We start from the raw sequence: 26,561 nt of genomic DNA, 5'->3' as shown, positions 1-26,561 counted from the left end.
ACAGGGTCTTTTCCCAAACAGCTTTATAGTCAATTCAAAATATGATATATGTTGCAGAAAATCAAAGGACAACATGTACAGTGACTTGACTTGTATGGTGATCACAGGAATTGGGCATGGAAAAATATAGGTTTTGAAGAAACAACAGTTGAGGAGGATTTGTCAGAGAGGTGCTGGATGATTGTTTCAGATAGAGATAAATTACACATGGTGTTGTCTTCTTTGTGCTTAATTTTTAATTATGTTTTGGGCAGTACGCAAATTGAAAGAAGAGCTGGTAAGAAACTAAATCAAGACTTGAATTTCAAGTCCATTGCTGACCCACAGACTTTGCATGTCCTTGGGCAAAATGCTTTGTAGTTTTTTTTCTGGTCTCACTGCCTCATCTGTAAAACAGAGATAACACTACTTCTTTTTTTCCAACCTGACTATTTACATAATAAAAGCCTTTCCATGCATGACAGACTCTTATATATTTGTACAGCATCTAGCATAATGAAGACCTGGATCTTGGGACTACAATACAAACAATACACAACAATTAAGATTATACATCCATCCAAAATATACCTAATGCACTTAATACAGTGGTACCTCACCAGAGATGAGACTTTATTCCACAGTGAACTCTGTTTCTGTGATTTCTGTGGTCCCTCCTTTTATGCTGCTCTGTTGCCTAAGGAAAGCTTTGGCAGAGAAATGGATTTTAGGAAAGTCAGGAGTCCTGTGATGAACCTTTTATGGTCTCCTGCAGGTGGAAGGCGCATTGGACCCCGAAATCTGAAGGGACCTGCCTGGAGCTGGGAACATGACACAGAACCTCTGCATTTCTGCAGCAGCTCTCCTGTGGCCCCATTCACCTCCCTCTGAATTGGGAAGGTCTGCCTTGAAGGATGCTTGTCCCTCTTTGAAAAGGGAAAAGAAAAAGCCTGTCATCCATACTGTCCTTGGGGAAGAACTGTGTACCCACCACAGGTCAGCCTAACTCTGAGCTGTCCTTTCCCTCTTGGTAAGCAAATCCTACACCCTTGGAGAAGTCTCGGGATGTTCTGGGGATGCAATAGGAGACGCTGGACCTGATCTGCCTGTTTCATGCTTGTGAGGTGGGGCACAGTAATAAGCATCCCCTCACCAGCAACCTGGAGGCTACAGGATAAGAGCTCTGTTATTGTGCTGCACATCTTCCTAGGAAATGTTCTCTCAAGAGTTTATGCTGAGCTTGGAGAAAGACAGCTTCCCATGCCAGAACTTTTGGGAAGTGGGAAGCTTTTTCCTCATAGTCTGTATGTCCAGAAGATAATGCCAAAATAATGTTCGTGTTAGAGGTCAAGCTGGGTCTGTGCTGTGATTTCTCTGCACACCAAGAGAAAATAAAACAGAGGGTGCTTGGCTGCCCTGAGCTGGTCCGTCCAGGCCCTGAGGCAGGGCTGGCTCTGCAGCTACTTGGCACGGAGAAGATGAAAAGCATGCATAAATTAGGAGCTCTTAAGGCCAGTTTCCTTCTTTGGTCCCAGAGTAACTGGCCGAGCATTTGCAGCAGCAGACCAGCCCCTCCCCATTGACAGGTGACATTCTTTAGTGCTTCCCTTGTGCCGGCAGATACATGATGACATTAACTGTGCAGCCCTGCCCTGGCTAAAAAACACGGACATTTAAAAAAACCTATTTTCATCACCCCCCTTTTCTTCACAAGTTTTCTTACAAATAAAAAAGAACAAGAAAAGTGATGGTAACTGGATTGTTAATAATACATAGTTGTAACTGATTTATTTGGCTTCCCATCCTGCTCAAGGAAGGTTGCATTGTTTTGTGGCTATTGTTGTGTTATGGGAACTGAGGCTGGATACCAAGTGTCTGTTACAAATGTTGGGCCCCAAATTAAACACCCACACATGCTGAAAGGACCAGCAACACGACAGGAAGGATTATTCATTTTGCAAGCAGAAAAAATGACAAAGCAGAGGAGTGACAAATGCTCTGGATAAATCCAGAGCTCCAATTTAATGCATGGGATAAGGACCTCTTTTTCCAAATAAAGACTCCCAACTCTAGCAGTTCCTTACTTCTCCATAATTTAGCTGTGCACATATTTGGCATTTAGAGTGTGACGGATTTACACATTTGCTACCAAATGAGCTGCAAGAGCTAATCAGCTCACGCAGAATTGCACATATTAATGAAGAAGGCTCTTCTGCATGCCTGCGATGTAGACACCCACTTAACTGGGGCACCAGAGACTAATTTGAAAAGATTTTGTTCACGTAGCTCTTTTCCTATGATGAATGCTTGCAGGGAATTGTGCTGTAGAGAGAGGGAGCAAGCAGTATCTGCAAAATCTAGCTAAACGGTTCTCATTACTGAGTGATGGAGGAGCAATAGGAAAGATAATTTATTAGTGGCTTAAAGCTAATGAGAATAATTAGCACTATGATGCTTTCTAAGCAAACACAGAATAAGTGTTCCTTAAGGATTGCCGTCTCCCTGCAGGAGTGGTGAGTGCTTTGGGCAGGAGGACAGAGGACTTCCAGAGGCCGGAATCTTACAAACCAAGGACCGGGTCCAGCAGCTGAGTGGAAACACCCAGACACTCTCCTGGCTTTAATTATGGGCCAGCATTAGAGTTGTGTTTTCCTAGATTTTGGGCTAACAGACTACCTTTTTTCTAATCTCAAAAACAGCTACACTGGGCTGATAAATACAGAGTTTACACTTCAGCTTAACTCCTCAGAAACCAGGGGCTGGAAACTGCTGCCTTAGATACTGAGATTTTTTTCAATATTGCATCACACAGTGCCTGCCAAAACCTTGGCAAAAGCCAAGCCAGTTTAGGGTGTTTCGCAGGGAGTATTTCAGCAGCACTGGTCAGTTCCCAGGAATCCTGGCTGCCAGCAGATAAAATGGCATTTGGAGTCATTTCCTTTGTGGACACCCAGGTACCCTCCTTCCTCACTCAGTAAATACAAGCACGATGCACAGAGAAAACACAGCATCTTCTCATGACCAAAGAAAATAACAGGACAAATTTTGGTTTCCAATCAGTTTCAGCACAGAGCAGTTATGTACACAACCAGATTAGCCAAAGGGCTGCACTCCCGTGGTTCCAGCAGAGCCGTGGAACGCTCAGGGATGCTGGGCTGCCAAAGGCAAAGGAAATGCCAGCGTTTAGCCACAATGCTCAGCACCTGCTGATAAAAGCTAATTTCCCCCCACCTCTCAGTTTTCAGAATTTACTCCTGCAATCCCAGTGTTCCATTACAGACCCAATCTCACTAAAATAAGCCTATTAAATTAAAATGAGGTGCACGTGGGCAGCAGTCCCCACTCCCCCGAGTGCCGTTTCGAGCAAATAGGTTGTTTCATAGTTTGTAAAATGCAGTTGGCAAGGCCTTAGTGTTATTCTAGGAAATCCATGTAGGCAACATTTCTTTCTTGTAATATAGCACTATCAAGAATATGGAGAGTGATTTTGCTTTTTATTTTTTAAAAGGCAAGCAGACAAAATAGCTGCAGGCTATGTCACCAGGTCTTGACTTTTCTTTTGAAAAGCAGTTTGCCTCTAAAATCAAAATCACCCATGAAGCAATTCCATCTGAAACAACTGTGTCTGAAGCATTCTCTTAGAGCTTACTCATAATGGGAGTTGTATCTGCTTTTTTACTCCCAAATTAAATGCTGCAAGAACATAGACCTTACCTCTAATCTTTTCTCACCATTAATATCAATCTATCTCTGTGGATGACTATTGAGAGAATTTTAAGGCAGCAGGATTTGGGGATCTAATGTGTTCTGAGTGGGAGTTTAGAAAAATTCTCAAGGCTGTTTCACCCAACTGCAACTATTTAGGAGGGGCTTGGGGTTCAGTGGGGCTGTCAGATCCAAAATGCAATTTTACAAGGGGAGAAAAGAAGAAATGGAGATCTGCTAGGTTGCTTTTCTTGATTCAGACTGGAAAGCAAGTCTCTTCTTGTCTCCAGTCCCTCTTGTAGGAGTTGCTCTAGTTTGAACAAGTAAGGACACGGTTATTGGGTCAGAGATAGATGGAAAAACCCCTTTACAATAGAGCCAAATTATCCGCTCGGGTTGCAGAGGCTGGGATACAAGCTTATGCTCATCCTGAAACTCTAACCTGTGTTTCCCACATCCCAGAGCATTCACTTTCCCCGGATCTTGTCCAGGCTCCCTTTTCCCTCCTTTTGGTGGATGAAACAAATCCAACATATCAGCCTCTTTTATTAGATGGGGGAACCATTTCCTATCCAGCTGCTTCTAGTCTGCACTAAACGCTTGGTCCTGCTGCCCTTCGTCTCTTGGTCCAACCACACAGCCCACAGGACTAGCACAGCCCTGTGGGCTATTTATATCTTGTTTAAGCCAATGCTGAGGAACAAAGTGATGCACAATCCTTGCTCAGCCTCTCTGCTGTGTACACGTTTTACCCTTCTTTGACGAGATTTAATCTGCTTAGGGTTAACTGAATAGCGGACGTCCGAGACCTTTGAATCACACCTTAAAAAGGCTGAAAGACCAAACCCATAATTGCAAGAGCAGAATTTCTGATTCACTGCAAACCATTTGTTATCAGCAATTAAGTTTCTTGCTGATAAATGATTCATGACTTGAAAGCCCAGATTACTCACTTTTAACCATGGCAGAAATTCCTGCGTGATTATGAACGCCTGGGCTATGCATCTACTGGGATGGGCTGTAAAGTCTGAATGTGTGAAATGGCCAACCATTTAATTACAGAAAACAAAGAGCTCATACATATAAGATACTTTCCATTCACCATTTGTAGAAAAAAAATTAAGTATTTAAATTTCAATGTGACTGATGCAAATATAAACATAAACTGACTCAACTAGCAAATATAAACACCAACTTTTTCTTTACTGGAGGCAACAGAATTACAACAGTGTGACTGATATCCAGACCTGGTCTACTAATTAAAAAGGCTTGGAAGCAAAGCTCCGAGCTCCTGGTACACTCTAGTTCACAGTAACTAAGGCTTTTGTCAGCCATTTGATGTAATCATTTATGGTGTTCAAAACTGTATTATTCAAAAACCATTCACACCATAAACCAGATGAGTCGTGACCCTGTAAGAGAAGGTAAATTATTCTCAAATATTTTATATTTGTGCATTAACACACAATTAGCCAAGAAAAAATGAATGCCCAAGTCCAAGAAGTAGCTGACAAAAGACTGAAGGGAAAAAAACAAGAATCTTTAATTTTATTATGGTGTAACCAGCTGTAAGGAATTACTGGTCTGAAGCACAGTGTGCAATTGTTTTATCCTAAACATTTACTAAAGCCTATAATTCAGAATGATCCCGACTAGTGATATCACCATTGGCAAGCTATCATTTTTTTCTTGTAAGTCTACATTTCTCAGCAATTAGCACAAACATAGGCACAGCCTATGTACAGAAATGCTCAATGTTTTCTGGAGACTGTATTTCTTTAGTGCCAGCTGCTCTGAGATCAAAAAAGACGCACTAAGTTCTGGACTGAACACACTCGATAGTTTGCTGGTAAGCAAAAGAATTCCTGTTAGAGATCAAATTGCATCAGTATGTATTGTTTCCTAAATGCAGGGCAGAATGCCTGCTACTAATGCAAGGATAGCTTGAAATAAAGAATTACCATGATCTTCTGCAAAAGTGCTATACACAACACGAAGTAACGTGCTAACTGAAAGGAAAAAAACCCACAGTAAGAGACTTAATAAATTAAGCTACTTTTACTTTATGATATTATGTACTACCAGGCAGCTGATTTTTTGAGTGAAGAGACTCATCAGGTGCCTAGTAAGAGAAGATAGATGTCATGGTTAAAAAGCTGGCTACCATACAAGGCCAATTAGGCTACTGGTATTCCACAATACTCACTAATGGCTTCAGCAGCTTAATGAGTGCCAAACATACAGTGCCATTATTTAGGCAAGAGAGAGGAGGAAAAAACACCCAGGAAGGAGGTGAGATGCCTGTTCACCTCCTGAGCAGCCCAGCAGAAGAACTAGCCAAACTAGCAGAAGAAAATGAGACGGGCAGACTGAGGAGCAAGAGGAAAGTTTCAGACCCAAGGCACAGCTGTCTGCTGTAAAAAGCTGTTTGTCCCCCTGCTGAGTACCAGGGCAGAGGGAGGCTGACCTCACACCCCTCCCGTGCTGCCCAGCACACCCACACCGGGCTGTCCCCAGCCAGTGGGTGCTGAGAACTCATCCTGCACATCCTGGTTCTTCCTAAATCATTTCCAGTGGGGAAGAAGCTGAACAAGGCTGATTAATGATAAAAATACTTGTATTTTTTAAAATTTATTTTCAGTTCAATGTGAATCACAACTTCCTGCCCCTCTCTCTCCCTTCCTGTGAAGACATAAGTACCTCCAGATAAACTTTTTTGTTGTTTAAGCATCAAGAGTGTAACACAATTCAACTGCTGCTGATACAGGTTTTACAGTGATGACTGTCAGAGAGATTGTTTGTGCAACTCTTTAAAGAGCAAAAAGGAAAAAATCCCTCCTACAAATGCAGATAAACTTTTGGAATGTAAACATGTAACACACACAATTACTGCATTATCAGAAGTACTATGCATTTATCAAAACAGTTGAACATTACACTTTCCAACACATATTTAATATGACCCAATCAGAATTTGAAGAGAAACTGTGTACCCTATAAAGGTAATCATGTACCCCTATAAGATAATAATTCCTGCCATAACTTACAGATGCATTTGACAATACTGATGTCAAAAAAGGAGAGTTTAGTTTAATTTTACCCATGCTCTGCTATTTTTGATGCTTGGCTTAATTCACTCAATACATTTTATAAAGGTATGTAAACAGTTCTGATTTAAAGACCAGAGATGTTTAAATGACATTAACAGATCTGGACTGGTCAATGTTAATGTCTTCGTTAACTCAGATATCTTATTTATCCCTGAGCACCTTAAAATTGTTCCCCCCAAATCTCAGTCAAGAACATGTAACTATTTCAGAAGAACGTAAAACTGCATTTTGATAAATCTCTGTCTTACAAATCCCATTTTCCTTCACTGATTTAAACAAAACAAAATCAAACCCTTTGTTTTTTACATGTACTGCAATACCTTAACAAAAAAACTCACCCTAACAAACAACATCACCTACGGACACACTACAGACTACAAAAATATTGCATAGGAGTGTCAGTGGGCATAGTCTCCCAACATGAGAGAAAATGCTAAGTTTTCTTTAAAATGTTATGGCAACATTCTAATTTATTTTCCTTTTAAAAATCAAGTGGTTTCACTTTATTTCAAAATTGTACAAAATGGCCATGGCTGTTTATAAAAAAAAGTCTCTGTCTTGAGAATATGTGAAGTCTCAGGTGCGTCAACAAAAGACCTGGAACCATTCACAGTGCAGCGGAAAGCTTCTTTTGAGGCAGAAACTACAATTCATCCTTCTTCTTTCCTACTCTTTCATGGTCTCTTTCTCTCAGGGTTCGCATGAAAGTGGTGAATCCAGACTCCTGGTTTTGAAGGAAGAAAAATAAGCGTCATATTTTTGCACACAAACCAAAACAATGCATTAAGAACACTTTGAGTTTCAGTTTCCCAGCAGAATATAAACTAAAGAGCAGTTGTTTTAGTTTCTGTACCCCACGGCAGAATATAAACTAAGGAATGGTTACTGCTTCTGCGTTCCCTCATCGTGCCATGCTCTGGTCCCAGTGCTGCTCTGCTGCAATGCAAGGGGAAAATATCCATGCACATTCCACATGTCAAACTTTGAAGAAGTGGGACACAGAGAAAAAGGCCCCAAAACTCACAGGACAAAGTAAAATCTGTCACTAGAAGTGCCATTGATGTCTTTTTGTTGAAGACACTCAAAGACATTCTTGAGCCGCATTTGTATGCTACTTGTGTAATTTTGAAAGCAGTCATTGGGTCATTTGTTGGATATATACACATATTTGCCACTGTTCCTCATCCCATAACAGCTTTGATGATGATTTTCCTCTTTTTCCAAACATTCCAATGATGGAAATCACATTATTTTCAAGTTATTAAAATTATGGTAAAAAATTTCAAACCTGGATGCCTACATGCCAACCTCTGTATTCCAACAACTTAGGATTTCTGGTTATCAAAGGCTGTTGGATGCCAGCAGTTTCCTTTTCCAAAGAAAGCTCTGAACACAGCTCACAGGCATTTCAAAAGGCTCAGATGGGTGGAGGTGTGAACACTGTCTACTGGTACCCCAGCACTACAGCTGTCTGGGCTCGTAGCACTGTTCCCACCCAGTGTGACCATTTTTACTTCTAAGTAATCCTGAAAAACACCAGTCAAAACTGGCGATGAAGAGGGAAAATACAGAGAGGTAGAGAAAGTCAAACAGAAGTCAAAGTTTGACTTAAAACAATGCTGGGGAACAGCAAAACAAAACAAAACAAAGAAAACAAAACCAAGCCCCAAGGCTGGGATGCTTTTAGAAGGCTGAACAACAAAACACTCTTCTAAAACTATTCACTGTTCTTCCACCGAAATAAATGAAGTGACAAGTTTTGGCCATATGTCACCTGGAGATGCCTGGCAGTCAAGGGCCCCCATGAAAGGAGCCTTGTTTTCAAAGCTGTGCATCTGGAAGTCATTTAAAATACACTTGGGTCAGAGGGTGTCCTGACTCTTCCTTGCTTTGGTTGCTTGGGGTGAAATGCCCTAAAATCTCTACTCCAGAACTGCAGTTCCCTTGACAGGCTACGACTGGGGGTCATGCTCTTCCCCACAACCAGTGCTCCAGTGTGGGGTGGGAAATAGCTGAGAGCTCCTCTTCTATGGGCCATGGCTCCTGCTGTGGCATGTCATGTTGCCCCCAAAGCAGCTGACATCACCCCCCTTCTTGCCCCTAAAGCAGCTGACATCACCCCTCTTCTTTACTGCCCACAAGAAATAATTATGCACCAGCTGGACCACTGAACCAAATGTGCATGGACATCTGATTTAGTGCCAGAATCAGGAGCAGAAAGCAGGTCTCCTGGCTCAACTGCTCTCTCATTTTTTAAAGCACAAGATGGTTGGACAAGGTGGTTCAAAAGTTACTGTCATGCTGATGAGAAGTCCTTTAAAAGCAAAATCCCTTGTCACTGAAAGAGATTTGTGAACAGACCTGGAAGCCATGGAAGGAATTGTGCTAAGCACTGCCTCCAGCACTGCCATGATAAGCGATAACAAACCCTAATTCAGTGCTGCACAAGCAGAAGACCATAGGTCCCCAGAGAGGTGGAGGGGAAACGCAGCTGCCAGCAGCAGAGAGACTGTGATGTTCCTGTTGGGTAATTTAATTCTACCCAAGAAAGGGTTGGCTGCACGTAGGGGATTAGTTAGCCCACTTTCCAGCATATGGATAAACATCTCCCAACTGCTGTGGCCTTAGAGCACTCCTGTATTGTATATAAATTCTTTATCAGCCACCACAGAGCCTTCCTTTCATATATAATTTCTCTAAGTATGGGTTAGAGATGCAAAAATTGAGGCTGAAATTTTACTTAATTGTTGGCTACTGCACCCATCTTTACTTTTGAGAAAAGATCCAGAATTGGAACTAAGCGCAGTATCCATAACAACGCCCGGATCAGCACCATGAAAAGGTAATTACTGGGGTCCAAGTACGCTGAAGAAAACTAGGAGGCGAAGCTCCATCAAGACTTCCCTAAGATCCTGACTAAGAGAGAATCTCAGAATTTGGCTTTTATCTTCAAGCTTCTATATAATTTGGTGAGCTGTAACAGCAGCAATAACTTCCAGTGAAGAATCTTTTATCAAAATCACTGGATGGCTCGAAGACCCCATGTTTTTCTTGCATAACCCAGCTTTTTCAGGCAATCAACTGCTGCTTGAGAAGTAACCTCCCTCTAGGAGGTTATGACAAAGAAGGCCCACAAATGACTGAATTGCACCCCTATTTTCAGGCACTTTACAACCACAGAAGACATTATGCCATTTCTGCCCCCGTTTCTTGCATGTAATTAGCTGGCCACAGCAGGACAAATGAATGAAACTTCAGCCCAGGGGTAGAAGGTACAATTTGTCTTCCCATCCTGAGTGCGAGGAGTGAATCTGATTCAGGGCAAATGAGATATTTAGTTTCCCCTGTACTCCAAAGGACAGCTTTGTCCTGGCTATAAAACCAATGGTCTGTCACCATTTGGCAACCTGGTGGACCTGTAACACGTTTGCAGTATTTGCACGATCCAGAATGGACAAGAGTAGGTCCTGTAATTTCTGGCATTTCTGCACTCAGCAGCAGCCCATGCAATAAACCCTCCACTTTCACTTGGTCCAAATTCACTTGCAGATTTCAGCTTAAAGAATGAAATATACTAAAAGCATTACCAAATCTAATCCTTTTTTCCTCTTCTCATGTTCCTAAAAATAGACCAAGTATGTTCCTAATGCAGAGATGTACAGAGGTGTGGTACACAATGATTCATCCATGTGAGACAGTAACAGAAGCAGCTAAACATTCTTCCAGCAGGGTGCAAATTTACTCCATAGTAAGGAGTAAGGCAGTGCAGGCAAAGGAGACTTTCCTCCCTGCACCAAGTGATGACTCTTGCTTTCACTTACCCCTCTTTCTCCAGTATATTTTTCCACAAACTTCCCGTAGTTGTAATAGTTGAAGGTGGGGTAGCCATCAACCCCCTCCTGCTTACACAGGTCGTGATTCTGTCCTTTGGCACAGTCCACTGCAGCGTAGGCGATCTGAAACACAAGAGATCAGCTTGAGGCAGGAGAAGAAAAAGCAAAACTACTTCATGGTGATGCTGCTGCAACTTAGCCTTAACACTGAGTGAGACCCAAGTCTTCTGCCAGGCACACAACAGTTTCAGTAAGGGCTCAGCTGTGGAGGGGGATCACAGGGTGGTCATCACCTGGCCTATGCAGCTGCATGGCACGTTCAACCTACAGAGTAGAAAACCAGCTTCCCAGCCTCCCCACTGAGCTCTGCAGTAGGCTCCAAACAGGAAATCCAGAGGCTGTGTTACTGAAACCAAATACAAGTACAGTGGTCACAGCTCTGTCACACTGCAATATTCTTCCTCCACTTTGGTTTTAAGTGATGAATGGTGATAGGGTGACTTTGGTAACAGTAATGACCCACCTAACCCAAACTCCTTCCTGTGGCATGGCTAATGCTTGGAAAAGTTACCAAACATGGCAGGTCACTTATGCAGGCTATTAATAGATTAATGATTTCTACCCCAAATAGCTTTTGTAAACTCCATGCACCTCTTCCAAGGTCAAACGGGGATGGGTCAGAGCCAGTGTGTTGCTTACCAAGCAGTGCACATGGGGAGGAAGGCTGCTTGCTTGCAATCTCAGCCTGTTTCCCTTCCTGTCTTTTTTCCATCTATCTGTTAAGGAGGGGACTGTAGTTCTGTGCAGCCATTAGCAAAGTGGGCTTTAATTCCTTCTGAAACCTCTAGATGCTACTGTCACACAGACAAACCCTGAGCAGGAAAGAGCTCAGCCTGTTGGCAGCAGAGCAACACCCTCCATCCCTGCCTGCTTCCACACAGGGCAGGGTGAGGAAGCACAGCCTCAGAGCGCCAGAGCGTCAGCTCAGGGCAACTCTAGTTTAGAGCACTGGACATTGGAAACCTGACTCTGTGAAGTATTGGGGAGGGGCTGCCTGCCCTTAACATTTCCAATGCTGAAATAAAATGTAATTCATAGGCTTCTACTCAAAGCAACTGGGCCCTGTGCTGTGATTTCACCTTGACTGCTTCTGCGAGCAGCAGTTCTGGCTCTGAACATTCACTGCTCACGCAGACTTGCCTTCACAGCCTGGGACAGGCTCTGCTGAAGAGCAAGCAGGTTAAAGTACAAGCTATGTAAAAAACCCCACCAAATTAGAGGAACGACTTTTTGCAATTGTGGGTTACAATTTATCAAGTGCTAATTTCATAGCAGACACATCTTAACTTGAAATTTCCGTTCCAGGAGCCTCCTTCAAACAATCTGATCAAAATACCTTTTGCTTGCATGACTTTAGGGTTGCGGTTAAACTGTTCTTCCATAATTAAAAGATCACTTAATATTCCACAATGCCCTCCTGTTTCATGGTGACACTGTCAAAACGAGAAAACCTGATCTCATTATCCTAGCAGTAATTAAAGAGATTGGCAAGGCCAACTTCAGTTAATTTGCTTGTTTTGTTTTGGCTTTGAAAGCCTGACAAGACAATACTCAGTAAGATCTTGCTTGGGTCTATCTTCAGATGGAAAGCACTAGATAAAGTGATCAGTGCTCTTACCTTAAATATTTGGTTTCTGTTTTCTCATTTTAAACATTAATAAGGCTATTACAGAACCAGGACTCTTGAGAGCTGTAAAAACATGTATGATCCCACCTTTTTTTTTCTTTTTGTAAATACAAAACCTCCTACTTATTCAGGGCCAGTTAAAATGAAAGGTTATGCATAATAAATTGTAAAAGAGCTTCATCTAAGTATTTATGCCTTCCTGACCTTAGCGGCCAGCCAAAATTTAGAGCTCTGTTGACTACTTCTGTGTAAAGGATAGCTTACAACGGAGACAAATATTTATTTTCATGACACAGCACTAATGTAGAAAGAATACTACAAGCCCTGGTTCCCTAAAAACTGGAAGAATAAATAAAATCATTTTTTCTTACTGCTGTAAATATCACACAGGGAGTGATTACAGCCAGAAGAAGGGGAAGGCATACATACACTCATCCAGATCTTAGTAGCTGGTCTGAGGCATGAAACTGTTGTGACTGATGACCTATCTGTTCTTAGTGTCTTGGAGATTAAGAAAAATAGTTTTTAGTACACTGGAAGAAAGAGAAGCCCCCTTTATCTGTAAACAGGTGTTTACCTCTCTGTAAACATCTAAAATGGCATTGGTTGGAGCAAAGAGTCCAATTTCATTTACAAAAGGCTTCTGTGAGAACAGCTCCCAGTGAGGAGAGGGTAGAGTGCAGGAATGCAATGCTGTAAGTCACTGTTAACCTTGTTCAACACATCTTTACCTGTTGTCTCAAAACAGATGACTGAGGGACTTTAAGGAGGTGGCTTCTGGCAGAAATGTTTAGTAGCCTGCTTGAAATACAGATCTCCTCTACAGCACACGGAAACCTAAGCTGGTCCATCTGTGTGTTATTTGTGCACTGAAGTAACACAGAGAGATCCCATTCTAAGTCTGTCCACAACAGCAACATTAGCCTAATGCTGTGTCTAATCTAGCAGGTCTAATGGGACATGTTCATCTGGAGTAGTGTTTGGAGGACATGTTCATGAGCTGTTTCTCTGCAGTACTCCCAATGCAAGCTCCCACACAGCCCCACGGACCCACTGCTGCTCCTGCAAACACCATTTGGAGCCCAGCTCCTCAGAACACGCCTGTTTGGTTATTTTTACAGCCAGCGAGAGGAGAGAAATGGCAATTTCCAAAAGCCTTCTAACTCATACGGACGTGAGCAAAATTTCACAGAGACGTCTAATTCCCAAGACTGTATCTGAGACTGCATTTCAATGCCTGCTGCCAACAGTGGCTGAGTAAGAGTACTTAGGAGAGCTTGAGTGATTACTTTAGAGTGGAAATGTTAAGGCAGCCTAAATATAGAGGTTGCTACCATCTCTATGCACTCATTATCATAGCATCACAGTCCTAATTGTCTTGCCTGTCTCACAGCGGAAGATTAAATATAGTGCACTGTAAGAAGAAAAAAGTAATGCTGGAAAACACTTGTAGCAAAACACACTTCTGGACTGAGGACCAACTCTTATCTCAGTTCTATCAACTCTAGACAGCTGAACTCTCAGACACACCAGAATTTCAGCAAACAGCACCGATGTCCTTTGCTTCTTTCTGTTTGTGTTTTCATGGACAGTGAGTATTAAACTCCACTGCTGGTAGAGGTGTCTCCTGCTGCAGTTTTCAACAGAGTGAATTACTACATGGCTACACTGAAAGGCTGCACATGAAAAGATGCACCCCACAAAAAGAAAGGCTTTGCTTGATCCACTGTAGGGAGAGTTTCCTGTCGTTCTCAATCCTCTTAGCAACAATTAGTTTTTCTGCATCACTATAGAGGAAAACTAAGTTGGGAAAAAATAACAACCCGAAGAACCTTTATCAAAATGTGGTTAAAGACTTCTGGAGAATATTACTCTCAGAATTATCTTAATTTCAATTACCAACAACAATTTACAGAGAGGTTCACTGGAAAGCACAGGTTAGCAAGACCCACGTGCTTTGACCTATAAAACCACAAACTTTATTCAACCAGAAATTGCAAACAGATTAAACATAAGACATTCCTGATACATACCCAGGAGCCAAGACACTTGGCATCACCTCTCATGAATTCCCTCTCATCAAGAGGGGAAAAAACCCTCTAAAAATCCGTGAGAGGAAGAAACTCTGCTAACACTGGTCCAACACTTGTGTGTGTGTGTCCATTATGGAAAAAGCCAGTGTAACAGCTTTCAGAAGACAAGATTGATTTTATGCAGATTTTGATTGTTAGGGCTAAAATTTAATTTCTTGAGCTTTCCTCTAACCGGAGAGAAAAATCCACTGAAAAAACATTTCAGGAAGAAAAAAACGTAAGTGCTGTATCTGCAACATGCACAAAACTCCAAGGGATTATGGATTCTCTATAACCTAAAGCTTCATTGCCTTAAATATTGACAATACATCATTATATACAAGTTCTCTCTCCAGAGCCAGTGCTGTTCAGTAGCTGTAGCAGGAACAGAATAGTTATCAAATGAAAAGATAATCAATCAGAGACTGTTGACCCCAGAATAAGTTTCCTGGAGTACGTTCAACTTTCTTAGTGTTACTGGTAGTTCCTCACAACTGGTATGCAGCCTACAGTAATTAGTATTATCGGGTGAGTATGCATAATAATGCGTAATAATGATAACAACAGCAACAACAATAACCCCACCAGGTAAGTATGCATTTCTCCATAGGTAGTATAGTTGAATATGACTCTAGAAATAACTGAGACAGGAAAATATGTCTACCTGAAAAGGGAAGTCCCACAACAATGTTTCATGGTTTTATCAAAAAAATGGGAGCTTAACTACAGAGTTGCAAACTTAACCCTGCATGCCATTAGAGCGTGAGCACTGCGTGACCAGCTCTGAAGAGCTCTTACAGGAAATAAGAGCATGGCATATTTTTCAGATGAAGTGGTCTGATCACAGATGCTGAGCTGTTGCAAAAATCAGAACTTTTCATTTCAGTGCTTAAATAGGAGTGGAGCTATGCTGAAAACGTGAGCACTGATCTCCATGTGCCTCAACTGTAATAGAAGGATGATGCCTTATTTTGTTACTGTTAGAGAGAAAAATAAGTACTTGCAGTCTAATCCAATCATACACCAGGAATCACAGTTCCCTTCCAGCAGAATTACGAAACAACTTTTTTCTCTGGAGAGATCTTACAGGTAAGAAACAAAATTACATCCAATAGTTCAAATAAATGTGTAGAAAATTGAAAGTGGGATCCCTTGACCTTCCAGGTAACTCTTCCTTTCTCTTCTTTAAGCTCTTTCTTTTTAACAGCTTGTCTCCCAGTCACCACGTGATAATAAAGTAAAAATACCCCCTGCAGTACTAGTTGCTCTCCTCTTAAAATATGTACTGCCACACACTGGTTTATTGATTCAAGGAAATAAATCTCTGCTAGAGCTAATATTGACTTTTGTTATGAAAATGGAAGTGAATAACTAACTGAATATTGATTGGAGAGAAGAATGATATTTGATAAGCTTAAAAAAAAGGTAAAAATAAAATTGCAGCATGGAAATAAATGCTTCAAACCAACATTTTTAAAGTATAGTCAATTCCAGATGACAATTACCTGATTACTAGAAAAAAAAAAGCCTGTTGTTGTCAAATGTCTTAAAAGCATCCATAAATAAGACAGATGCACTTTTTTTCCCTCTGATTGCTCCATAGTTTTCTATTTATATCACCTGTTCTGGATCCTAACAGCAGTTAGGGGCTGGTCTGCCAAGGCTTGTTGCAATTCAACTGTTCAAGTCAGTTCTCAAAGTGAAAGGCCTTGCAAATGGGAGATTCATTATTAGTTGCCCAGATGTGCCATGGCAGCATTACCAGAGCTGCAGTTCATCAGCTGTTCTCAAAGCAGGGCTATTTGCAAAGGGAAGATCCATTAGTAGGCACTATGATGTACAGTGCTCACATCACCATATTTAATGAGTGTAATTAAAAAGAAATTCAACACATGCTTTTTTAAGCAAATAGGGATCAAATTCTTGGCCAAACTAAAATATTAACTCACTTGGGTAACTCTGTACAGTCATTTGGTTGGTATAATAATTTTAAACTGTGGTTCACAATACACATTGGAGACCCACCAGTTTCACTGCTGTCTGGTAGCCCCCCACTAACATCCCAGCTCACCCTATTTGCTGCACCCTTTCCAGCAATGTCTGCCACAGCTGTTCCTGTACAAATTCACTAGAATCCAGCTGTGGTGCATTTGTACAGGAGCAGTCTTCTGTGAAAATGGAGAAGACTGGTCAAAAAGCAGCCCCCATGGGGGAGTGCCAGAGATTTGTTACTGAGAGGCCTTGAGCAGTCAAGAGCTTTCCTTCAGCAAATCCAAGCTGGAACATCACAAATCAGTTCCTTCAAGCTGAACTTTAGGATCAGCCAAAAGGCAGAATGTAGATTTTTAAAGATTTAGTGTTCAAGAGACTGTGGGGCAGTTACTGAACATGCCTTCCTGCTCTTCAATCTGTTCAGCAAAGTGACAATCCTCACATTTGCATTTTCTGACGTGCACTGGTCACTGCCAGAACTCACTCTGTGGAGCACGGGCCAAAGGCTCTCCCATGGCAGCTGTATGCAAAGACCACAGTGCCCCAAGGCAGGAATGCTCCAGCTGGATTTTTTTTCCCTTCCTTTTTCCTTTTAAATAACTGAAACAATAGGCTAACTGCCATTGGACTGGCCTCTCCACTGAATTGGTATTACTGGCACTGAATTTCTCCAGGCAGATGGAAAGACGAGGAGGCTTTGGTTTGTTGGTCACACCCCCGAGGCTGTGGTTTGTGGGTCACACCCTGAGCTGTGTTGTGCCCCAGGCCTGTGAGCAGGCCCGGGATTCCTGCTAAAACCACCAGCAGTGATTCAGCCAACGAGAGCTGACATTTGGGGCCAATGTTCCGAGCAGTGCTTTTTGAAACTCTGACTCCGTCAGCGCAGATGATGAAAAAGTACAGAGCATTACACACAGCCCCAGGGGAGGGGGGCTTCTGCGCCAAAACCACCCCCCTACAGTCAATCTGCAGAGCCAAAGACACGTATTTAACAGCTCCAAGCTCTGCTCATCTTCGAACTTCCAATGTAAAGAATCCAAGTCTCCCAAAGGATACCTTTTAAGATACGACTTATAATCAATTCAAGGCTGGAATGTTTTTGATTGTACTTTGGCTTCTGCAAAATTAAATGTTTAATTAAAAGACCACCCTTATTGAAAAGAAGATACAGTTTAAGTGCTACCATACTCTCTTAAAGTGAAAAACCTTTCTCTGGGGGAAAAGACAAGACACTACTACAGAAATGAAGTAGCAAAAAGACACTACTACTAAAAATGAAAATTAGTAATCTTGTCTTGTTTTAGAAAGAAGAAATACTTCCTTCCTTTTAAGCAGTGATTTTACAGAAGTTTGAAACCCTACAGAACTACAAATTACCTTGAAGGCTCAGTCCAGTTTGAAACATGGGAATATGCCCTATGCTTCTTGTGGGAACAGCAATGTGCCCTTCTAAAGTCTTAAACAGGTTTGTTTTCTTTTCCACAATGGCACAAACTGGCAGAAAGAAGCACCTTGGCAGGTTATAGCTGTACACAATTAAATAGGGCTCCTGAGATAATCAATCCCTGGCACTTTCATAAGTCATTGGGGTGGAATAACATCATTTTCCCTAACTGCACACACCTCTTTAAAACTGTACCAGCCTTAATATTCCCCCCTGGCTCTCATGTTCCAACTCATTACATTTTATATCTCCCCACTTCAGCCTTAAACTGAAGTCAAGAGTTGTAACTGTCAATCACTGCTCTGCTCTTGGAGCCCTTTCATAACCTGCAGTCTGAAGGAAAAGCTTCCCAGGCCTGCATTTCACACCACCACCATGTCCAGCTAACTGTGCCATCATTCAGATTGCTTGTTAATACATCCTGGGGCTCTAATAAGCAAGTTTCCCATTGTTTGGTACATTTGTTTCATCTCCTCTGACTGAAATTTTAATGAGTTTAAGAAAGAGAGACTTCATTGGGAACTACCAGAAGAGTGGGAAAACAAGGATACTTTCTCAGAGATCTCGGAAACAAAAAAGTAACCAAAAGGCATCTGAGCAAACTAATTTACAGCAGTAAGAGAACTAAAAGCTGCATGCCTCTGAATTTTCTGTGTGCCGGAGGGCAGAAGTGATGGACTCCTAATTTTATGCAGTCAGTGATACAAGATGATTTGTTTCTTGTCAATCTGATGCATTTTCTGTGAGCTACAGGACAGATGAGAGGAAAAAAAATTTACAAAAATCCTTCTGCTATGGAGCATAACTGTTACAAGATTACCTCTTCATTTAGAATAGAATATGGAATTGAATAGACTATTTCAGCTGGATGGGACCCACAAGGATCCTCTAGTTTAGCTGCCTGGCCGATTCAGGGCTGAAAAAAGGTTAAAACTTTTTGTTAAGGGCTTATGCCCAAATGCCCCTTAAACACTGACAGGCTTGGGGGGCATTGACCACCTCTCTAGGTCACTTGTTCCAGGGTTTAATCACCCTCTTGGTAAAGAAATGCTTCCTAATGTCCAGTGAGAACCTCCCCTGGCACAGCTTCAAATCATTCCCATGTGTCCTATCGCTGGATCCAGGAAGAAGAGCTCAACACCTCCCTCTCTGTTTTCCCTCCTCAGCAAGCCTGAGAGAACAAGTTCCCTATTAAACTGCCAAATCTTTTCCATGCCATACCTACACACAAAGCAACTGTGAAGTTACAATAAATTCGGAGGTCAGAATGAACTACAGTTCACTGAAAGATAGCAAGAAGGTTCCTAGCTACTTATCTGGTTAAATCCAGGGGCTCAGTGTTGGTTTTTTTTTAAATCCTAGATCTACACTGGCTCAGTTAAAATGGTTCAGCTGAGGCAATGAAATTACCCAGTGTGCTTCAGTCATCAGATGTATTTTCAAGGCCAAAGCATGAGGGTCCTAGAAGGGCCTGACATCCTGGGCTCAAGTCAGCCAACTTACAGAAATAAATTATATTTATGCTATGCAAGCAAGGATTAGTTACATGACTGAGGTCTTCAGGACTATCACACAACTTGTGTTTTCTCCACATGTGCCCCAATGGCTGATAAAAGTTGAAGGGGAATGGAGATTATGTAAATTATCTTTTTTAAATCCCTCAGGGAGAAAGAATTGTTCCTCGCTTCATAGAAAAGAACTCTTACACAAAAAATTAAACATAAAAGACAACAAATAAAAGAAAACAGAATAGGTTAAAAGTATAACTCAATTTGACCAAAAAGATACAGCCCCTAAGATGCAGATACGTTTCTATAAGTGTAACAGCAATTTTATCTACAAGCCTATCACCTTATCAATAAGCAAAGCCTATAAAGTACAAATGGTGGAAATAATTCTTAAACATCTCAGAAATAATTAACAGCAAGTTACCTTGCGATCTTCTTTAAAGACTTCAGCAGCAGTTGTGAAATGTGGAATGGCATTTTTACAGTGGGGACACCCTGTTTGACACAGGAAGAAAAAGACATCATAAACTTTAGTTGTAAATAAGATACTGGGATAAACTCAAGACACAAGGTGAATCAGTGGAAATTTTGTACTAAAAATCATTCTAGATAGGAGCTCTCCAGTTCTGGTAGGAGTGGGACAGGGCATGTGTAGACCGTGTGTCAGCTACATGAAATTAAGCATGTGTTTAAAATCCCTCTGACTTCAAGCAGTTCAAGTGTACACTTAAGAGTTACACAAAATCCCATATAGGGACCACAGGGCTTTTCTCTATGGCCAGTCCCTTAAGAGCACTTTGAGATCAGCAGCCACAGACAGACCACTTCCCTGCTCTGTACCCCCTTGTACTGCCACGTGGGTTATTAGTGCTGTTGCCACAGATACCACCTACACTTGGACATGGGAATAAAGACAGCACAGCTGTGAACAGAAGGAGGTTGGAAGTTAGAAAGGAAGTTGCTGGGAGCATTTAGGAGTGCTTGGGAATTGCCTGTGTTAGAGCCAAGCCACCAGGAACACAAAGGAGGGGAAGAGAAGCAAGTCCAACAGGCTACACATCTTTCATTGATGGAGAGCAGAAGTCCAGTCCCAGGTCAGGATGACTGCTGCTGGCCTTCCTGGAGACCTTCCTCCTGTTCACCATAAATGGGCAACCACAGAATAGTGATACAGACACAGCACACAAAAGCCCCACAGCTTGTACTGGAGATGGGCTTATACTTCTTTGTACCACTGCAGCATTGCACAAAAGGCCAGCTGATCCCTTGCTTAAATATATACTAAATTTACTCAAACATTTCAGAAGAAGCTACCGATGAGGAACAAGAACTGCTCTCTTGATTCAAGGTTCAGATCTGAGTGCTCTTAATTCAGAAGCAATGTTTATTGTCTATGAATAATCTAAACTACTCTCAAAACATCAATACTAAGCAAGACTCTGAAAAAGAAAGTACCTGCATATGTGTAACAAATTACTTTTTTCAAACCCATCACAGAGGTTGATCCCAAGCAAACACTCAGGACAGTTGTTTTTGCGTAGATGCAGAGAAAAAAAGGAATGGACACACTTCAGTCAAGCCTGTATAGTGCTAGCAAAGCAAAGGAGTTCATCCTGCTATTATTTCTGGATAGGAACAGAACAGATCACAGATGAGTTGCTCACAAGCTCCAATTACAGCTTATGCTACTGTTGTTTACTTGTATTTGACATGATGAAAAAGTGTCTGTGTTACTTCTAAGTCAGTACTGAACAAATGCCCTCTTAGGAGGCTTGCAGCCACCCTCATAAACTACATGCACTCTTTCAGCTGACAAGAAAAACAGCATCTGTGCATAAACACTGCACTCCCCTTTCAGCTTCACCAAAATGCAATTTCATTGCTTACATGCACTACTTTGAATTTTAGAGTGTTTTTTTATTTTGGAATAGGATTTTGAAAGCACTGCAATGACACACGTGTATAAATACACCGAGAGCCTGTGCAGTATCCAAGAATACCAAAAAGTCAAGGGGATGTTTCCTGGGAAACTAAGGCACTCCTGCAAATCTATCTTAGTGGCTTCAAACTCTTTATGGAGCACAATGGCAGTTATCTTGGTGGCAGCTGTGTTTCAGTGGGAGATGGTGCAGGTCCCCTACAGCCTGCAAACTATTAACTTTGTTGTTCAGCATTTGCCTGGAAGAAAATGGTCAAGAAAGAAAAAGAGGAGGAGGAGGAGAAAGAGAAGAAAGAGGAGGAGGCTGGGTTTCCAGGCTGTTCCCATGTCCATCAGCCCACTTTGGTGACCTATTTCCTTTCCTACCACTTGTCTGTCCTATCTGCCTGATACTGAAGAGCCTGCAGATCAAGCCTGCCTCTTAATACATTTTGGATAATTTCCTGCACTATGGGGTGACTGCCTTGGTTAACTTGTTAACACTGCTCTACACAAATATATCAGAACTGGTGACATCTAAAAAGAATTCTGCAGACAAAAAATGGATAAAAATCAGGCACCTTTAAAGCAAGAATACTTGCTCTAGTCTACATGCTTACATACTGTAGCTTTTCTGCAAACTTTAAACCCTTCAGGTTCCCCTTTTCTGCTTATAATCTTGAGCTTGAAATTAAGATTTCACTGAAGAGCATATTTTAAATCCTCAATGAAAGATATTTCAGGGTAAGCATGATACTTCATGTCTTCATATTCCTCTCTAACACCTTTATGACACATCAGTCTTTGTGTTTTCCTCAGGGGTGCTGGATGTGCAGAGGACAGGGCATTCAGTATAGTCCCCCTCTAAGCCCCTAGTAAAGTTGTAGTATGTAGGAGCTCTCCATGAGCCACACTCCTCAAGAAAATTAGAACACGATTCAACAAGTAACAAGTATGTTCTTTCAAACAAAAAAGTCCAATGGCTATTAAAAATGCAAGCTGCCATTTCACATGGGCTAGGATGGCTGGTAAGGAAACAGCCCAAGTAGCCCTTAGCTGGTGACTGCTCAGAGGAGCATCAGCAGCTGCTCCGTGTCCTCTCCACCCCAGGGAGTCAAACACCGCATGTGCTGCTGCACAGTGTTCAACAGGTGAATGGAAAAGGGCTCTGAGTGTGGTTCTCAGCAAAGAGACACATCCTGCAAGGCCAAAAGGAAGCATCCCATTGTCTGACTGTTACAGCATTTTGGAAAAGGTACACAAAACCGAACATGCTTTGAGGCTGCAGCCAACATCACTACACGGAGGAGAGTCGTGTAATTCAAAGCAACTGACAAAGGAACCTATGCTAACACCTTTTATTTCCTCTTCTCTGTGATCTTCTCATCTTCTTACTCCAATACCTAATCACAAAAAGTTACCTTCATTTACCGATTTGAAGCTCCATTCCTCCTCCCCTCACTCCTCTCTTGGCCCAACCTCCTTTCTTTACTGCACTCTGCTTGCAAAACTAAAACACAACCATATGGTTTTTGGCAGAGCTGCCTCCAAGTCCAGTAGGCATTTTGTTAGCCTTGGACATCCATCCACGGAACAGATGTGAATGCTACACTGAATTCCCAAGGCGTTTCAAGGAGTCACTGAAAAAAGGGGAAGGAGCACATCATATGGAACAGCAGAACTTCATCTGTTACAACTTAGAAGGATTGCCAAATACAGCAAACACTTGGAAGTCACCCAACCCAGTCATTCTATTTAAAGCACGCATGCCAAAAAAAATAAAAGCAGAGGTTGATGTCTTCATTTTGACAGACGGAAAACTTGTTCTCCCCATTCCCTCTTCGCACCCACTATCACACGTTTATTTTAAATGTTAACACTATCTTCTAGATTTGAAAGTGCAAAGAAAGGAAATGTACTGAGCACGGTACATGAAGATAGGAAGTGTGCACCCTCCTTAGAAAGGATTTTTCAGATGGGCTGCAATGAAAAGAGATTAAACTGGTGGCATCTGAAGGTGTGGGTAATGTGTCAAGAACCAAAAGGTCCTGACCCTTCTCGGCAGTATTTATAGAACAGGAAGTCACTATGGACTAAACAAGTGGGAAAATTCATTTTAGTTAAATAATTTGTGTGCTGTGGTAAGCGCACAGACTTCCTACAGGGACAAGAAGTGGAGTTTCAACTGAGCAGCATTGAAAGCAGCACTTCTGGGAGCAGAGACTTCTAATGTAGATGCACGGCTTTGCTTTACCAATTTTCTTTCTTTCTTCATTTTTACAATAGTCTCAAATTTGATCTCAACAGGGTTAAGAGTAGATGTGAACTGAACAGTCATTTTCTGAGCCTGACTTGAGAAATCTGAAGGAAACACGCTTCTGGAACATCCAGCATTTCCACAGGATCCCCATACTGGCACTCAAAACCTCTAATCACTCCTGCGCATCTCAAGATAACACCATTTCCTAATGCAGAAGCACAGTTGCATCACCTGGTAGGAAAACAAGAGAGCTTGGCATCTAAGGCACATGCAGTAGCATGTGTTAAGGCCATTCCCTGTTCCAAATCAGTAAATGATACAGTTTCAGTACAGCTTTGGCCAGACATTCTCACCTCTGTGCTCAAAATCTGGCCCTTTGGCCCACCCTTGCATTTTACATGAACCCTGTATTTTCTACATAGTTTTTCTATACCATTCATGCTGTAAAATTGGTATGAGCTGGGAAGGCACATTGTGGTACAGTCATGGCAGGCACTGTCACATTCCTCACCTTGAAAACAAAGTAGCTTTTGACTGATTCAGTATATGAAAAATATGGTTTCTGTGGGTAAAAAGCAGATGAGGGAAATCAAGCAAGCAAACAAGCGGCCTTCACTGAGACCCATTATCACTGGGGGGGGGAGGTGTCAGATTAAATCTCCTCTAATTAGAGAGGCATTTAAAGGAAAGTTAGTGGGTCTTTTGGGAGATGAAGTGATGGAAAAATATATAGCCCAGCTAATTTTTCATGGGCTGAATTTACTGATAGCAGGAACAACTGCACGGTACAGCATCTTCTCTGGCTGTCTTTGAGGAAAGACCCAACGAGCCAGTACTGGTTTGGGCACAGAAAGGTGCTGGAATGCCCAGCACATAAGCTGGCTTCGTCCTCATAGATGAAACACCGCTTTGAGGAAGAAAGAGGCATTTCTGAAGAAATAAAGAACTGCAGGGTTGAGATGGATGTGATTTCCAAAATGATGCCACAACACAGTTGTGACATGATGTAAAACAAAGATATCACAAGGGGAAACAGAAAAACTTGCTAAGTGCTCACATCACCTTGTGAACTATTTTTTTTTAACAAAAAAGAGACTGAGGAAAAAATAATATGAACCCATTTGTCAGGTAAGACAAGAATGACACAAAAACTGATATGATATGGTAGCAATTCAATAAATCTACAGACACAATATCCTGTTCTCTGAGTTGTAAACATTTCCCATAATTGCAGGATCCCATGGGGTGCAGAAGGGACACAGAGGATTTCAAAGCAATGGGACAATCTAATGAATAACCTACATATCTTTATTACATTCAAATGGAGAATTTTTCATTGAACAAGGTTTTCTTTTTTTTAACCAATTGTTTAGAGATGATAGCGAGTCAAAAAAACCCCTAAAAATTCTTAAACCTTCAATGTACACAAGTATTAGGACCAGATGGCAAATTTAAGATGTCTCCAAAGTAGTGCATGAAACAGATGCACCCTGTTGTACAATAGTCACCTTACTACATTTAAAACAAAATTGCATCAAACTTTCAGAATTGCCTAAAGGAATCAAGTTCTCTTTCCAAAAAACCACAGGTTTCTACTTGCTTAAATATGAAAAACCATCCTTTAAGTTACTTCATGCTTTCTTTAATTTGAAACTACAAAGCCTAGTGATATAATATAACCTCTCTACAGCTGAACAGTACAAGGTTAATTCAGTTTCCTTAGAAGAGTGGAAGCTGTATTAGCATAGCACATAGAAGAAAGGTGAAGCTGTTTTTAATAAATATAAATCAAAAGCTAACAATTTGTACAAAATAGATAAAGGAAGCAAATGGACATCAAAGCAGTATCTACAGTCAGCAGAGGTAATAATGATGTTTTAAGTATATAAGGGGCTTTAAATGTATTAGAACCAAAAGAAATCCAAACAATGCTAGCAATATAGCTTTGAAAGAAAATGATGGAGTTGTCAAAAGGAGCTTCATTGAATATATAAATTAAAATACTAAGTAGGTGTGGAGACGGCCTCTCTGCCTGGCACCTCCAAAGTGCTGTTTGCAGTTCTGGGTACACAAATCAAGAATGAGTTCAAACTGCAGGGGGCTGAGAAGACCCATAAGAGAAACAACAGGACTGAAAGACGTGTTTCAGGGCAAAGGGCGTCAGGAAGCTCAGTGTGTCAACAGCTTAAATCCAAAGATTAAGAAATTATAAAAATCGAGAAAAGTCAGTCTCTAATTTTCATTATAACAAGCTATTCAAGCTGGGTGCCAAAGGCTAAGTAGTCTCCAGAGCTGGCTGCCTGCTGAAGCCAGTCAAAATCAGACAGGAAATTCACATTCCCCGTCACCAGTGATTTTTAGTCCGAAAGGAAATGGTTTTCTGAAAGAGATGCTTTCACACAGTGGTTCTCTACCAGATCAGAAGGCAGCTGTCCTTGACTTGCATGGCTGAGCTGAAACTGCTACAGAAGTGACATGTTTTGGCTGTCCTCGTGTCACTGTCTCCGAGCAGAATGCCAGCACTGCCCCACAGTCAGGTGAGGATGGTGCCCCTGCCAACCCTGACCTGAGCATCCCAACCGGAATGGCTCCACAGCAGTGCAGATCAGGCATCTGGACTTCAGAAAGCACTAACCTTGAACTTTCTGCCCATCATTAACGCATAACAATGTATGACCCTACCCGTGTTGTTTCCGTGTGCACTTTTAGCATCTTGTACATAATAAAATCTTGATAAATAAAGTAACAAAGTGGTGTGCATATATTTTACATGAGGTTTTTTTTCAAAGAGACTGTTTAAACATGCACACATTTTAATGTAGAGTGTTTTCATATCAAATACTCTAACTTAAGCTGTCAGTATTTTCATAACGAAGTCCTGGCCAACTCCTTAGAAGGGATCTGAAAGCCCAGTGATTTGTGAGACAGTGGCATTTGTGCTGTCTGTGCTCTACCCTCAGCATGAGAAAGGGCTCTGCTCCCCCCTCAGCCCCCAGCTTCCTTTAGTACCTCTCAACGGGTGATCTCAAATGCTTTAACTAATATCAATTAAT

At 41.6% G+C, this 26,561-nt stretch overlaps 1 protein-coding gene across 2 annotated transcripts in view; it reads right to left on the bottom strand.

Annotated features, from left to right (window-relative positions):
- Positions 1-5,203: 5,203 nt before the first annotated feature.
- PDIA5 (protein disulfide isomerase family A member 5) overlaps positions 5,204-26,561 on the bottom strand; it is a 101,435-nt gene continuing 80,077 nt past the window's right edge. For both annotated transcript variants that reach the window (XM_017823555.1, XM_017823556.1), the window contains exons 15-17: positions 19,755-19,825; positions 10,616-10,750; positions 5,204-7,518 (exon numbers count right to left, since the gene is read on the bottom strand). In XM_017823555.1, the coding sequence (XP_017679044.1) occupies positions 7,438-7,518; positions 10,616-10,750; positions 19,755-19,825 (287 nt within the window). In that variant the 3' untranslated portion in view covers positions 5,204-7,437. The remainder of the gene's footprint in view (positions 7,519-10,615; positions 10,751-19,754; positions 19,826-26,561) is intronic.

This window comes from Lepidothrix coronata, unplaced genomic scaffold (genome assembly GCF_001604755.1).
Source record: "Lepidothrix coronata isolate B3197 unplaced genomic scaffold, Lepidothrix_coronata-1.0 Scaffold103, whole genome shotgun sequence".
Taxonomy (NCBI): Eukaryota; Metazoa; Chordata; class Aves; order Passeriformes; family Pipridae; genus Lepidothrix; species Lepidothrix coronata.
Note: the sequence above shows the minus strand (reverse complement) of the source record. Positions and strands in the feature narration are given on the sequence as shown.